The following is a 16,112-nucleotide window of genomic DNA, read 5'->3' as shown; positions in this document are numbered from 1 at the left end:
CATGGTGGCTGCCGGATGTTGGTGAGCATTCCTCACTCAAAGCTGTTGACATATACTTTGATAACACTTTTAAATTTGATAGATTTCTTGTGTTGGCCTCTTTCGAACACCTGGAGGAAGTGATAATTGTTTTTATAACATCTTCACGTCATTATTGCAGCATCTTGTTTGTGGGTGTGAACCATTCATTCATACAACACCTGCATCTGGTGCAAAAGGCTTCTAATCGCCAAAACGAAGAGGGAACTAGGGATGCAAATTATCGATTATTTCATTAATTGACAGTTGATAACCTTATCGATCGATCATCGATTAGTTGATAAGCGGCGTTTTTCCCCCATCTGAGATACAAACATAATTTTTTTTGCTTATATAAAATACAAAGCACATTTTAATGTATTCCTTAATCAAATATTTATTTGATACAAAAGTAACAAAAAGACATTTTTGTACCACAAGGAATATAATATAAAGTGCACTTCAAGGCTCTTAGTATTTGTTTTATGTCAAGCTATTTGTGTTGCATTATTTGTATGAGAAGTGCTATATAAATAAAGTTTGATTGGATTAGTAGTAGCAGCAGCCATAATAGTGTCATTTGTGTCAAGCAAATTTTAAGTTCTAGTTACGTTTTAAGTTAGAGTTTTGGCAGTGTTCAAAATAAAATGATGAGACCTGCTGTATTGGAGCACATTTTCTTTTAGTTAAAACTGTAGCGGGGACAGATGTTTAGAGAAACCTATGTATGTACCGGGTGAAGGCTGATTTATGGTTCCGCATTACAACAACGCAGACCCTACGCCGTAGGCTACGGCGTAGGCTCTGCGTCGATTTAAGGCGGAACCATAATTCAGGCTTTAGGGGAGCATATCGGAGAACAACCAGAAGAATTTAGAGTGGATTAAAAATTAAAGTTAAGCACTGAGCTACATGTGTCTCCCGTCTGGGCCATTGCAGACTCATTGCCTGAGCATGTTACTAAAACCAAACATATCCGCCGTCTCTTTCTTCTAACTTTATGTGCGCGGGGCGTTGTATCGCATTAAATGTGGTCCGGGCGTAATACCAGCTGGTGAAATTAAACGAAAAAAATAAATAAATAAATAGATTAATTGTAATCGTTAATTTTAATCGGGTAATTTCATAACGGCAATTAATTTAAAATCGATTAATTTTTAACATCCCTAGAGGGAACCACATCACACCACTGTGTACTTCTCTCCATCGGCTTGCTTTTTTCTCTAGGGTTAATTTTACATTTGTATTGTCTTTTAAAGCTATGACCAAATGACACCTCCTCGTGTGGGGGAGCTGCTCCATGCTCATGGTCCAGCCAGACCATGAAGGTTATCCAATCAGCTGCTGTGGCAACAAGAAAAGAAAAAACTGGTTTGCAACATGTTGACAAAAAACATGTGTGCAATTGATAACATGATCCTGAAATTTGGAGAAAAAATAGAAATAGATGAGTCGTGTTGGTGCTTGAGGCTTCAAAGGTCGGGTTTCACCCAGTGTGGGAGTTGTAAATTTGACTTGGGGGTCGTTCCAGTCAAAATTTTCCATTTGAAACTCTAAAATCAGATTTTTCAGGTGAGGCACCATGAATCATATCCATCAGCTGATTTTATTCACCTTCAAGATGAAAGTGAGAGCTGGCAGGACCTCGACTCTTGAACATCCAACTTCAGAGGCACTGCGTGCATTCAATACTGATTTCATACCTGTAAAATCTCTCTATTTTTTGTGTGTGTGTGGCAACAAAGTTTTATTTTCATGACTGGGCAGGGCAGCGGTATAGATTTATAAAATTTAAAGAGAAAAACTATGTAATCTTTATTTCTTTTATTTATTTTTTTTTTATCACCTTTGGCCTTCCCTGTGGGTCATGCCCAAAAAAGATCTGCTGCAGTGTAAATAAGAAGCTTATCGCACTGACAAAAGAAACCAGGTATGCAACCAATTTAACCTCAGTATTTTTAAGTGACTTCAAAATAAACTTTACAGTGCTCTATATATTTCCTAACAGCATGATCCTTTAAGTAAGATTATGAAAATGTGTAATCCTTCCAGAAATCAATGAGAGCATTGTTGGTTGGGTTGTTACAGCCGACCCTCGAGAACCTGCCTCTGGAGCGTCATCTCTACACGTTCATACCCCACGCAGTGCTCAGTATAAACAGGGTTTCAAACTGCCTCCAGTCACATTAGTATACGCCTCCTACAAACATGATGATGCAGGAGGGAAAAGAATACTTAATTCGAATGTGCAAATTTTATTTCACCTGTCAAATGACTAATAGAGAACGTTATAAATCTATATGCGAATTCTTTAAACCTTTTTCCCCAGTGGAGGTGGCAGTTTTCACACCTTCTGTGTGACGTCCTCCATGTTTTTGAAGCTGTGAATCAGAATCAAAACTGCGGAGCCTGAGGCATCACAACAGAACCTTGGCCGCTAACTTAATTATCACTTTACTTACTTTGACTTATATGTTTAAGTATGTTTTACCAGGTACAAACGTTTCTTTGGGAATACAACCAGTGTTTGTAGCGTTAATCAAATATATATCCGTGTCTTTATTATTAGATTCAAGTTTGAATCAATAAGGTTTCTATGTATTCACGAGAAGCAAAATAATAAAGGGAGCATAAAAAAACCTGCATTGAGACGTTTGCAGCTTTAAGAGTATGAGGGTGATTAATTTGCTTAATCAGGCTAATATTTTCAACGGCATACATTTCTGAGGTTTGAAAGAAGTTTCTGTGACACGCTTTGGTCAAAACAACTTTTATGAAGATGGTGCTGCAGATTTGAGATTCCAGCATGCAAGATGCAGCACATGCAACATGATGTGAAACTGAGTTGAGATGAAAATGGAGAGCCTGGATAATTCCCCTCTCATCTGGGTCGGTGATATCACATTTCCCTGCAGGCCTGAACGGCTGACTAGTGCCTTTTTAGGCACACATAACGCTGACTTGGATGCGACCAGGCTTCCCTTAACCCGCTAGTACGATATTACAGTATATAGATATTATATAGATGTGAAACGTCACGTCCATATTTTAACCACTTTCTCTTTTCTCCAGGAACATTTCTCAAAGTGAGCATTTTTTTTATTCATTGGATTTTCTCCAATCACTCACAGATGATACAGTTCCTGTACCGCAGATTAGGTCATTTCTAGGGGGGCTGTTTTTGCAGTGCACAAAAAAAACCCAGTGTTTGGGGCTGGGCTGGTAGGTAGCTTGTTTGTGCAAACAAACAAGGTATTTGATTTGGCAGAATTTTGTTTCTCAGGTTCAATAATAGAAATACATAATAAAGATATTAAAAATCCACAGCGATTTCAAGTCAGAACCAATATTTACAGTCATGGAGATATTGAACAAATATTTAAATACTGTATGACTTCTGAAAGTCAGCAGAGTAATGGCCGGAGGCAAGAAACCATCTCTGTTCGCGGTTCAGAGCCATCCTGAAAGGGTCTGGGTCGTGGTCCAAGCGCCGCTGCTGTCTGGTGCTTTTTCTGTGCCAACTACCTGGGCTGGCGTTAGGCTGCTGATGGATGGACGCAGCAGCTCTAGCGGAACTCCATCAGAGCTCACGTGGCTCCCAATGTTCCTGTTTGAGATGTTTGTTTCAGTAGCAGCATTTGAAAGGAGAACAGATTCAATCAGAATGATTATTTATGTTCGCCGGCACACAATCAGTCCTCTTTAAAGCCCTCATGCCTGCAGTTCTGTTTCCTGCAGGAGTTTACCTTTAATGAGCCCAACTGAGCCAAAGGCCAAAATAATTTCAATAATGGATGTGCTGACACAACGAGGGTGTCCTTCATTAATACAAAGTCAGTTTAGGACACAGGAGGTGTCACATCACATGATGCTTGCTGAGCTCAGGTCTGGTCAAAGATGTTTTGGCCAGTTCCCTGAACTTTCACTACTGCTTCATAATCTAGTTATTAACATGAAGTAACATTTAATTTCATTTGATGAACATTAATGAAAACAAATCATTGAAATGAACACACAGAAAGCCCCTAATTAGTCTGTCATCTCATAAATCTGTTCTCTGTCTTTTGCAGAAGGAGCTGAGTCTTCCACGAAGAGGCAGCTTGTAAGTACCTCCATAAAGAGAGTAAAGAGGTTTAAAGTTTTAAACCCAGCAGGCACATATCTGATTCAAAGGTGTTGGAACATGGACGTTGGGGTCAGCACCCTTAAAGTTCTGATCCTAAAATTGGCCCTGTGTTGGAGTACATTTAATCATGAAAGTGCTGTGTTTTAAACTGATCGAGATGCATCTGATCGGGTTTGTCACAATCAGTGACAAAGCAAGAGTTGAGTTTCAGTGAGTAGATGATGCTGAGATGAGCTTTGGTCACTTGAAATTGTGTTTTTTTTTTTTTTTTTTTTTTTTATTGGGGTTTTGCATTTTTCAAAACATACAGAAAATAGAAAATTAAAACGGCATGGTTTCATACATAAATATTTTGATACAATAGAAACAAAGGCATTCAAACAAAAGAAAAAAAGAAAAAAAAAAGGGGTGTCATGTTACATCCGTTTTTACATTCATTTTCTCCTACTTTCTTGTTAAAATAATCCATAAAAGGTTGCCATATGGAGTAAAACATGTGTTCCTTCTCTCTTAATGAGTATTTTATTTTTTCTAGCTCCAAGTATTGCCACTTGAAATTGTGTTTTAATTGAAGTTTTCATTTCTAAATTAATCTATTGTTAATTTTGTTATTAGTGTTGAAATGAATATATACAAACTAAAATAATTCTCCTATGAGCGTGTTCTGAGTCCTCCGTCAACATTATGCCATGGAGGACGTGGTTAAAAGGTTCAGGAGGTTTTATAAAGAGAGGTGAACCACACACAAGGTCAGGCTCAACAGGCTGAAGTACTCTGCTACTGAAGTGCTCCTGAAACACTCCTGGTGGGTCCCCAGGTCACGCCGAGGACAAAGCAGAACCGCAGGGTAGCTGGACTGCAGTGTTTCTGCTCCCAGACGTAAGAACTGACCAGCTAAAGACACCCTCATGAAACTGCCCCCACAGGCTTATGGAGTTGGCAGAAAGGATGATGGGTGAATCCCCTCATCAACCATCACACACACTATTTTTAAGAGCACTTGTGGTTTCATCTGACTCCAGAGTCCATTCTTCATGCTCCCTCGTGAGCACTTCCTTTTTGTTTATTTATTGTTTGTTTTCTTGAGGCTGCACACCTCTTTAGACTCGACACCTCCAGTAATCTTGACATTGTGCTTCAGGAAATAATCTTAAATCCACTATTGGGGAAAAAAAATCCTCTGAATTATTTTCACGGAGTCAGTTTTCAGATGTTTAAGTCCTCTGATTTCAATCATCTTAAAGGTTTTTTTTTAAGCCTACCATGTTTTTATTTTGCGTGGAACAGTGTTGTCTAATTCCAGTGGTTTTCAGTCATCGCCGTTTAGTTTGCTTATTTGATGCAGATTAATAACATGACTCTTCTCAGACATTTGTTCCACGGCCGCAGAAGGTCCGCTCTGATGTTCTGTTTTAAGCTTCAGTTAGACTTATTTTTACATATTTACTGCCAAGTGATGTATTTTATGCAGTACTCGAGTTGTAAAATAAAATCAGGGGGGGTGGTGGATTTTATCATATGGGGACAGATAATTTGTGCTGATTACAAATAATATAATATATTACAAATAATAGCACTGACCAAAACAATGACAGAAAAGAATGACATAGCAGCAGTTAAATGCAGCCTTCTGTAAGCTTTAAATATCCACTGGGCTTACACCAAATACATCAAAACACAACAATAAAAAACAGTTTTCTGAACTTATCAATATGACTCTGTCCTTCACAGGATAAGTAACATGGATCACTGCAAAAACCCAAAATCTTAACAAGAATATTTGTCTTATTTCTAGTTAAAATGTCTCATTTTAGTAAAAAAAATCTCATTACACTTAAAACAAGACTCATTACTTGAAAAAAAAAATGTCACCTGTTTCAAGTAGATTTTCACTTGAAATAAGTAGAAAAATCTGCCAGTGGAACAAGATTTTTTTGCTTGTAATAAGAAGATAAATCTTGTCCCACTGGCAGATTTTCCTACTTATTTCAAGTGAAAATTTACTTGAAACAGGTGAAAATTGTCATATAAGTTATTTTTCTGGTGTTATTTTTCTGGTGATGACTCTAAATGTTGAAATAGCAGTAAAACCACATTCATTGATGAAATGACATAAGGGATGGAAAGTGGGGATGGCAGTTTTACAGGGGGGATGATTTGGACCGTTTTTATTTCAGGGGGGATGCCATCCCCCCTCATCCCCTCTCAACTCCAGTACTGATTTTATGTCATGCATTACCCATGACCCCTCCTTTAGTGATCCTTTGCCAAATGCTGCTGTCAATTCATCAACTGAAATTCATATTTAGAGTGATTAAATGATCTTGTTTACCACGGTAACGCCACGTTTTGATCTGTTATTGTCAGTTTGCTTGAAGAACGGTTCCCACTCGTAGAAGTTAGCTTCATAAAACATCTGTAATCTTGAGTTCGGCGTGTTGGAGAGGAGGGTTTAAGTCTGGACGTGACGATTTCAAGATCGGAGTTAAGAAGGTCACACTCAACATCCACACATCAGATAATCGCAAGAAGAAAAAAAAAAGAGAGGAGGGGGTGTGTTTTCCTCTCTGTGAACTTTTATTGTGACAGAGGGCTATCTGCTGAACATTTTATGTCATTAACTGGAGCCAGCAGACCTTTTAATAAGCCCCGTTGGTCTTTTCTATCACTCTCACTCAAGTATCAGGACACCTTTTGATCATATGTGTTTTTAAGCTGTCGTGTATATGGAGTTGTTTCAACAATAGTCATCGTTGTGGAGAGGTAATTATAGCCCAACTTGAGGGCTTTCACAGAGTTCAGTTAAATAACTGCAGATTAATCATTTGTAACAGCTCACAGTGCACACTTTGGATTATTTTGGATCCTGTTTCCCATCGTCAGCTCCACAACACATCCGTGTTGCACCAGGAGCTAAAAGATGCCAAATCCACAGCCATGCCATACTTATGGTGCTTCTCCGTGCAACAAGAATATCAAAGCTGATCTGCTGACTGCAGATGATGTTACGTTCAGTTTAACAGATACTGTCGGCCGCACTTCACTAACTCCATCTTTGCAAATGAAGGCGTTCTCATTATTGAGATCTGTGAGCTGTAATCTCTGGTCGTAGTTATGAATATTGATGCTCTGGAACGTCAAAGTGGAGATCACGAGAGTTTCTCTCCATCCTTTTTTTTCGTTTGACCATCGTTTCAGAACCCAAAGACATTTCTTGTGTTGAAAGAGACTCGTGATCTGATTTTCCATGCTCAGAGCTGCCGGTATAAGGAGACTTGGTTCCGAGGTGGACCGATGGATCGGGCTGATATTTGGCTATTTAATCATCATCATCAAGCCATCAATGAAGCCTAAAACTGTCCAGCCAGTTAAGAGGCAGCACAGCTGCGGTGTTGATCATGTGACTGGTGATGTTGTTTTATTGATAAAGGTGTATCTTTTTGTAAAAATCACCTGATTTCTTATTTACTCATAAGAATGATGAGAACCATCAGGTTAAAGCTTAGCAGTTAACGCAATATTGATCATCTTTGACTGTGGCGTTGGGTCTTAATTTTGTTTTTTGTTTTTTGCAAAGAGTAAAAACGATGATGTTGGAGGCAGTCCAGTCTCTCCTTGTGGCGTTGTTGGTCAAAGAAAGACCCCGGAAGCCGCTCGACTCCACTTCACCTTCCTCGTCCTCTGGTAGATTTCATCGATACAGATGATGTCATCCATTCTGCTGATCAGTCTCTTTTTTTATTTTTATTATCACATAAAAGGAAGGGTATACACTGATTTTAGCTTCAATACAGCTGCTTACAGATGGATCAAAACAAATCTCTTCCATCTCCTTCTTCATGTTGCTTTTACGTTCTCCGCGCTCGCTGGCATCTAACATAATTTACAAGTTCAGATGAAGTTTGGTTCCGGTTCTGAGGAGGATAAACATAAGGAGACTTAATAATCCTGCGCTGATCTGCTCTGTGTTGTCTCTGCAACCTACAAACACCAACAACTCAGTGTATGACAGAGCTTGAAATTTTGTGGCTCACTAAGTGACAAAGTTGTGTTTGCTAGTCACTCAGACGGCCAAACGTGTTTTTTGCAAAGAAAAAAATAATTTTTTGTCACAATATGTCCCTTTTTCTATCTCTGTCTAAAATGCGTAAGTTTTCATAGTTTTATACACAAGACGGGGTCAATTGATGCCTGAATTCATCACAAAATGTTCATGATGACTTTACGATGGGCACAAACTCTGTTGACGTCCATCAGCATGGTAGAAGAGTCATCCCTTTAAAACTGGGCTGAACCCTGTTTTTAGTTCTTGATATTTTGGAAAGCGTTACATCATAACGCACATTTTAAATAACCTTGCTGCCTTTAGCTCTTGAACCTGTAACTTTGCCGCTGAGGGTTTGTTCGTCGCAGGACATACTGCATCGATCTTTCCTCACACAGACCGAAGGATGTCACGTTGCCCTGAAAAATCAGTCCTAACTGGACAGTCCTTGTTATTTTAAGTTAGTTTCTTTCCACCATGTAGAAAGTCTGTGTCCACTATGAATTCTTTCCACATCAGAGTGAATAGAACAAACAGCACCACACCAACCCAATAAAAAGTAGCCCACACCTGATAGATCCTCATACTGATGTATGTGACACTGCCACCAAGTGGCAGCTTCTTGCTACAACATTTAGACCGCACTTGTGAAGCAGCAACACAGACGAGATCAGAAGGTCACAAAGATGCTCCACACTCTGCTGACGGTCTGACGGAATTGAACCGCAAAAATAACACATTCAACTGCATGCAAGCCTTTTTAATGGGTCGTTGGAGGATGGCGATAGATGTGTTTACTTCTCTGACATGAAGATAGTCGTGATTTCAGTCTAAAAAAAAGAGGAACAACCAGGGTTGGATAGCTTGGAGATAAAAGTAAAAGTCCTCACAAATCACAAATTGTTTTTGGCTCAATGTATACTAAAATTGGAAAACAGACCTTTAGCTTTAAACGTTGAGGACTGGAAGTATTTGAAAATGTTCTGAGCAGACTATTTGGAGCTTGTAATTTGCATAATGCAAAGATTAAAAATACAACTCTCAGCTAAACCTCGGCTCCGGGTCCTTCCAGACCAGCCCACAAACCAGTCATGCTGGTCAGTAACATCACAACAAGACGCATTCTCCTTACAACATGGATGATTGTGCTTACGGGAGACCCTTAATTATGCTTAAAGGTATTTCTGTATTTGATGACCACGCAGGCTCCCCAAACTCAGGCCCTTTAACAAGGTGACACAATAATAGCAATCTCTCATATTGAAGATTACAAGTGCTACTGTGTACTCAAAGGAAATAAAGACAACAAGAAATGAACTGTTATCCTGTGCAGGTCAACACATGGTCATAGATCAGTTATTTGTTGCCTTTACTGCGGATGACTCATAACAAACTGTACACAATGTTAAATTATACATAATAACCTGCCTCTTTTGTTATTTTGCACTTCACACAGAGACAATTTCCTGCCGGCGAGTCACTGATTCACTTTGGCTTATTTGGAACTTAATGTTCCTGCGACAGAAGTGTACGTCACGATAAACGGCAACTTCAAGGGTGTTTTAAAGCCCTGCGGTGGTCGGGACACAATAACTTGTGCTCTCTGACTTGGATTTCCTTGGAAAAAGAATATTTTGATGTTAGTCTACAAGACCTAGATGAAATAAGTGTACCTTTGACTAATGCAGTCCCACAGCACCATCCATCATGCAGGAAGAAAATGACTTGTTCATGAATTCGATCACTACAAAACATTCAACACCTTTTTCCAAGGACGTGTCACAGATTTCAATAAAAAAAAACCCAAATAACTAAATGATGTGTGGAAAAGAACCACAAAAATGACTTACTCCAACTCGGAAGAGAAAACAAAAAGGTATTAAAAAAAGAAAACAAGGATCAGGTTCAGGTTCAGGTTACTTTATTGATACCCAAGGGTAAACTGGTTTTGCAGTCGAGAGTTAAACAAGCAGCAGAAAACAAACAATCAGTTCAGGAACAAGACATTTAAGAAGAACACATACACATAAAACAAGAGACAGCTTCGGCTCGACAGAAAGTGCTGCAGTTCATGAAATAAATATAAGAAATAAAAGACATGAGGCTAAAAAAGAATTAAAACACCAAGAGCAAAATTTCCTCCAAGTTAGGAATGGATAAGAGCAATAAGATAAAAACATTGTAAAATACATCGTGCTCCGAAAAGGATCGCTTTATTTTTTATAATTTATTCAGAAAATGACACCAAACTTTTACTTTCTTGAGCTCCACCTGTTTTGTTCTTCTCCCGCCTGTGACGGATGTGGACGAGTTCGTGGTGCAGTCTGTTTCTCTTGGGGAGATGACATCATCGTTGTGGCTGTGGTCACATTGTGCTGTGCAGTACGCTCGTTGTGTTGGCGCCTGTCAAGGTGAAGGCACATAGACGACTTCATTGCCTGAATTTCTGCTGTAAGCAAGTCACCACTTGGTGTAGGGGCTGTGGTGGTGGGGTGGCGTGCGTTAGACGGCGCAGGGGGCGTGTTTTCAGGGGAGGGGAAGGGGTTGCCGTCCTGCCTCCGTGCCCTCCACTGCCAGCTGAAATCTCATTTGACAAGGCAGAACGTGGAGGAACCAAAACAAGGACCCTAGCCCCCCTTTTTTCACCCCCTCCTTTCTTGTGAGCGCAGAGAAAGCCAATCCTTCTCATCGCTTTGTGGCGGCTGGGTTTTTGTCGGTGCAGGAGGAGGGGGGGGGGACCAGCAGGCAGTCAGGCAGCGTGAATGCATATCATGTCCACAATAGAGCAAACGAGCACAGTTCAGCCATGAAAGCCCAGCGGGAGAGGCTGAGAATTCCAGGGCTGACTCTAGAGTGAGTATTTTCCTCCATTATCCTACCTGGGGGCCAGCTCCTCTGCAGCGTGGAGCTTCATCTGTATCTCTGTCATATTTGTTGCAGTCTTGCACTGTTGCCTTATGCTCTGAGCTTCACTAGCATTAGCCACAACAGCAGTCGCATCTGCAGCAGGAAGTCCTAATGTCATCTTCCCACAGCCAAGGCAACAGGAGCTCTGCGTCTGTGTCCAAGTCTGCATGTGTGTTTTACAGATTTAGCTTTTCATGCGCATGTGATTGACGGGGATGCACAGGAGTGGCTTTCTTCTGCAGGCGTGACACAAACGGCGCACATGCAGGAAACTTGCCTATCAACAGTGTTGTCAGTGTTCTCTAAACGTGATCAATAAGCTGTGAAGCAGGAGAGGCTGCGTGTGGTTTGTGTGCCATTCGCATGACTTGATACACATTTTATTTAGGTCAACGAGGCATTTGTTATGGTTCTCAGTGTTCGAGGATTTAAAATCTGGAATTGAGCCAGTTGGGCTAATTTGTACTGGGAAAAATAATCAATGTATTAAACCAAACAGCTTAATTTTGTAAATAATGAGTGCTTTGTTAAGAGGTGGTTAATTTAAAATGAAATACACAAACTAGTCACTGGTAAGAGTTTCTTCCCCAATTTGGTGGGCTTTTAACAAATCTCATTTAAAAAGATGAAAACACCAATGTTTTCCTTCATTAGTTGCTGCTCTGAGACACTTAAGGATAATTGCCAGACAAATGTCACTAATTGTCAGTAGCAGACAAAACCTGCGAGTCAGGAACTGCAACGGGTCCGACTTCCTCCAGGGCCATGTCTGCATTACTGTACGGCGGGATCCGCTGACTTGGCAGGGGCTTATTCTTCACATGGTGGCAGTAATGCATCACTTTCGCTGTTGTGCTAACTGCCAGTTAAATAAAAGACGATGACAAAAAATAAAAAGGGGGGGGGGGTGCATCTAGAATTAGATCAATATCAAATCTCTTTGTGGTGAAACGTACAGTGTTGGTGGTGAGGACCCAACCAGCATCGAGTAAACACCCACCAGTTTCTCCAGGCCACACGGAAATATCTGACCTGAGGCAAGGACGCGTTTTGGCTGCATATAAATTCTCTTTGCAGGGTCATGCCGGTTGAGAGACGAGCGCCAATGGCTGAAGGAAACCCACCTGTAAGCAGCAGCAGCAGAAGCCAATCAAATCTCCTAACTGTCTAATGTTCCAAACCTCAGGCCCGCCCATCGTAGAGCGTTAATCCCTTACTGCAGTGTTCCCTGGGATACAGCCCTACTGTATATGGTTTAGATGTTAACCTGGCTCAAATAACTCACGCAGGCCTTTAGAAACAACTGATGGTGATCTGTTCATCTGAATCAGGTGTGTCAGAGCAGGGAAACATCTAAAAATATACCAGGGGTGGCCTTCAAGGACCTGGACTGTGTACCAGAGCTTATTAACTGCAGCTGAATACATTAAAAAAAAATTGCTTGTTTTTCCAAAAAGTCTAGAACATTTTTAACAAATGTGACTTAAGAGCTTACATTCCCAGGTCTTTGTTATATTAATGTAAGATGCACTCAATATGACTACAAATTAATTATATAATTTATCAAACCATTGTTTGTCTCAGACAAGAAAAATCACCAGATTAGTTATTAAAAAGTGATCACATTTGTCCTCTTTAACGTTGGATCTGGTTTCCTGTTTTATTTTAGAGATTTTTCTCTACAAGAAGACTTTCAGGACTACTTTTTGAAGCCACTGCAGTAAACGTACTCACCTTTGCATGACCTAATGCTCTGCAGTGCTGCTGCTGGCTGTCAAGTCAGGGAGAGGACTCGAGGAATGACATCACCCGGTAAACTTGAACTCGTTCGGTGTGCCTTCTACAGCAGGAAACATGCTGTCTGCAGTCTTATCTCCAACCTATGGTTGATCTGTAACTACTTTTATGGTCTCTGGCTTATTAGTTAATGCTCTTTTATGGCTTTTTGCCAGTTTTAGTCTGCAACAGACCACGGGCTCAATGTCAAACTCTGCAGAACCAGACAAACGCCTCAGGAACCTGTTCTTCAAACACGATTAGGTTCATCTGACAGAGATAATACACTCTCCATGATGCTGCTGTCTTCATGTGGGCACGTGCCAGAGCTGTGGGGGGGTGGACGGGGGTTGTCCTGTGTGTGATAAATACAACTATTCACTACACTCCATTTAACTTACAGCCTCACTCCCCGAAGCTTGAGCCCCACTCCCACTAGCCCTTGCAGCCCGTGCAGCCCGCTGCACGCCTTTCATTTCTGGAGGTAAGCAAGAATTCCCCAGCCATGGCTGTTGTTGTGTTTTGAAAGGCTTGTCAGTGCATGTTTGAGTCAAATATCGTCTTCATCTGTCACGGCGCTGGAGCTGAGTCTTCAGTTTGCCCTCCTAAAATCATCTGCCATTGAACTGACACTGAAGGAGGACATGGAGCTTATGTAATGTTGATAATGCCGCCCCCTTCCCCCATCCTGCCCCATTCTGTTCTGAGGTTTATGCTCTTCTTTCATGTGCTAAGTAGGATTTGTGGCATTTGTGAAACATCAAAGCGAGGAATGGTCTCAATCTGTCTGAATCCCAGCTTGTTTCGTTTAGCAATGAGTCAGAATTCAAAATGGTGAAAGCTAGTTTGGTGCATCGACCTAAATTGGTTCACCATCAGTATCTAAAAATCTGCACGTGCTGGTAGAGCTTCAGATTTATTCTTCTGTCACTTCAGTTATCTTTTCTGGGAGGAGGGGATTAAGAAGTGCATCTTTCATCCTCCACGAAGCCGTCATCCTTGATGGACAGACCTCAACAAACCTCGGTTGTAGTTGCGGTTTCAAATGGGTTGACGCTGTGTAGTTGGATAGTGGGGGCTTAAACAATCACTGGTTAAACATTTGGACTCTTTGATTCTTATATCAAACAAAAAATCTGGGAAAGCTACAGAGAATGTTCTCCACCATTCTTTTTATTGTACTTACTTAAATGTTTTATATTCTGCATAAGGCTGTTTTTTTTTGTTGTTTTTGTTTGTTTTTTTAATGCATAAAATGCTCCAGGTTAAGGTCGGTGACTTCCCGTCCTTAGGCCTAACCAGTCAAAGGTCTGGGAGTTGTAAAGGAACAAGTGGAACAGAGCTCCAGCTTTGACTGATGACTTTTCAGAACCGCACGAGAATGAATATTGAGAATGGCTAGCATATCCGGCCAACAAAATCACGAATGCCGCTTGGTCAAGTATGGGATGTCCACTACATTGTAGGTTTTCCTCTCGGCCAGAAGAAGTGGATATTTGTTTGAGAAGATGCGTCAAAGGAAGAGACCAGTCTTTGTTAACCAGTCGACTGACTATTGTGTTTGTAGCTCCACAATAAACAGTATGGTACGCTATGCTTATGCACGTCTTTAGGCCGCCTTCACACATACTGACTTCAGTCCCTTTGAACCAAAGTCGAGTTTGCGTTCTACCTTGGTGCAGTTGGTTTCAGGTGGTTTAGTCTGGTTGAACTCTGGTGTGGTTTTTATTGTTGTGAACGTACACTGAATCAAAAGTGATTTGGTCCAGAGCAAACGAACAAAGGTGTTAACGTACCTGTAAAAAGGGAGCAGACGTGGAAACACCCTTAACCCTAAACTGGCTTTCAGCGTCGTCTACAGGTGCTGTTGAAATAAAAAAATCTCTGCAGTCTGACTGTGTTTACCGTTTCTGATACAGATTTGCAGAGAAAAATAACCGGGATGATGCTTGGAGGCTTTTTTTTCACTGCACCTCATTCAAAACACAAATTTTGCAGCATCAATGAATAACACGAAACACCCACCCATCTCACCCCGTTCTTCTTTTGTTGTGCACAGCTTTCATGGTGAGTCAAGTGTTTTGGGCGTTTAAGTGTGTCAGCTTTGTATGAGAGCGTAGATGTTTTTGTTTTTTTTACTGGGAGTTTTCTTTATGGTTGTTATTGAAAATTTGAAGTTTTATCTCATTGGGTCCACCAACTCTCATATATTTGTGTGCAGGGGGGAATCTGAATTCAATATTTCTCAGAAAACTACCTTTCACCATTAATATTGTGCAGTGGAGGACCATTGAAAGCAGCAGCTCTATTCAGTGACTGATGTTTGTTAAATACATTGTTGAGAAAATGTATTTTTTAAATGCTGCTTCTTCCAAAGCAGTTGATACTTTCACCAATGTTCGTAGAGGGCTGTATTGTTTAACAGTCACACTTCAAGGCTGTAACACATGCGCTGCGTATTTGTTGATGGGGTTGCGGTGCACAGGCGAACCCATTGCACGTCATCTGAAAAAGCAGCTGATTGTTTTTCTGCTTTTTCTAACTAGAATTGCACCTTTTAACATAGAAAATGGAGTTCAGGGGGGCACGGTGGCGCAGCTGGTAGTGCAGCCGTCTCACAGCAAGAAGGTCCTGGGTTCGATTCTCACAGGGAACGCTGTGGGCGCTGAAGTGCGTGTTAGTTCCACCATGACTTCAGCGCCCTGGGTGGGGTTGGCGAAAGGGCCTTTCTGTGTGAAGTTTGCATGTTCTCCCCGTGTTCCCTTAGGGGAGCTACCCTCACAAAAACACAGTCCTGGGCTATACATGCCCCCTCTGGCCAGGTAGCACTGGGTGAAAAAAATGGGGAAAAAACCGGGATAAAAATATTTAAAAAAAAGAAAATGGAGTTCAAATAGCAAAATGGCTGGCTTGGTCGTGTGATGCATGTTGTGAATTTTCTCAGACGTGTGTTGGACTGTTCCCACCTAAAAATGAAAAGAAAAATCTGCGATTTTTTTTTTTTTTTTTTGCAAAAATTCCCATACCTTCGCAAACCATGGTGTAACTAAGGTTAAGCAGATTGGGGGAAGGTCAAATTAAAATGAGCATGTTTTTTATTTAACCCGCTCTAGTTTTTCCTCAACAGCCTTCGATTTTTCATCAAACTAAGGGAAATCCGTGCTCTCTCGCATGATGTAACTCCCTAAAGCAACAGATTTGTTATTTTTCATCCCAGAAGCCTCTAAATGAGAGAAAGTT

At 40.8% G+C, this 16,112-nt stretch overlaps 1 protein-coding gene across 9 annotated transcripts in view; it reads left to right on the top strand.

Annotated features, from left to right (window-relative positions):
* Positions 1-16,112, top strand: part of mast4 (microtubule associated serine/threonine kinase family member 4) — a 155,253-nt gene that overhangs the window by 78,231 nt on the left and 60,910 nt on the right. For 7 of the 9 annotated variants that reach the window (XM_061733943.1, XM_061733942.1, XM_061733941.1 and 4 more), the window contains one exon: positions 4,089-4,120. In XM_061733943.1, coding sequence (XP_061589927.1) covers positions 4,089-4,120 — 32 coding nt within the window. Of the gene's footprint in view, positions 1-4,088; positions 4,121-10,754; positions 11,043-13,275; positions 13,357-16,112 lie in introns of those variants that run through there. The other 2 variants (XM_061733949.1, XM_061733948.1) reach the window with 1 other exon arrangement.

The sequence above is a fragment of the Cololabis saira genome, chromosome 11, assembly GCF_033807715.1.
Source record: "Cololabis saira isolate AMF1-May2022 chromosome 11, fColSai1.1, whole genome shotgun sequence".
Taxonomy (NCBI): domain Eukaryota; kingdom Metazoa; phylum Chordata; class Actinopteri; order Beloniformes; family Belonidae; genus Cololabis; species Cololabis saira.
This window is presented reverse-complemented; position numbering and strand designations above follow the sequence as displayed.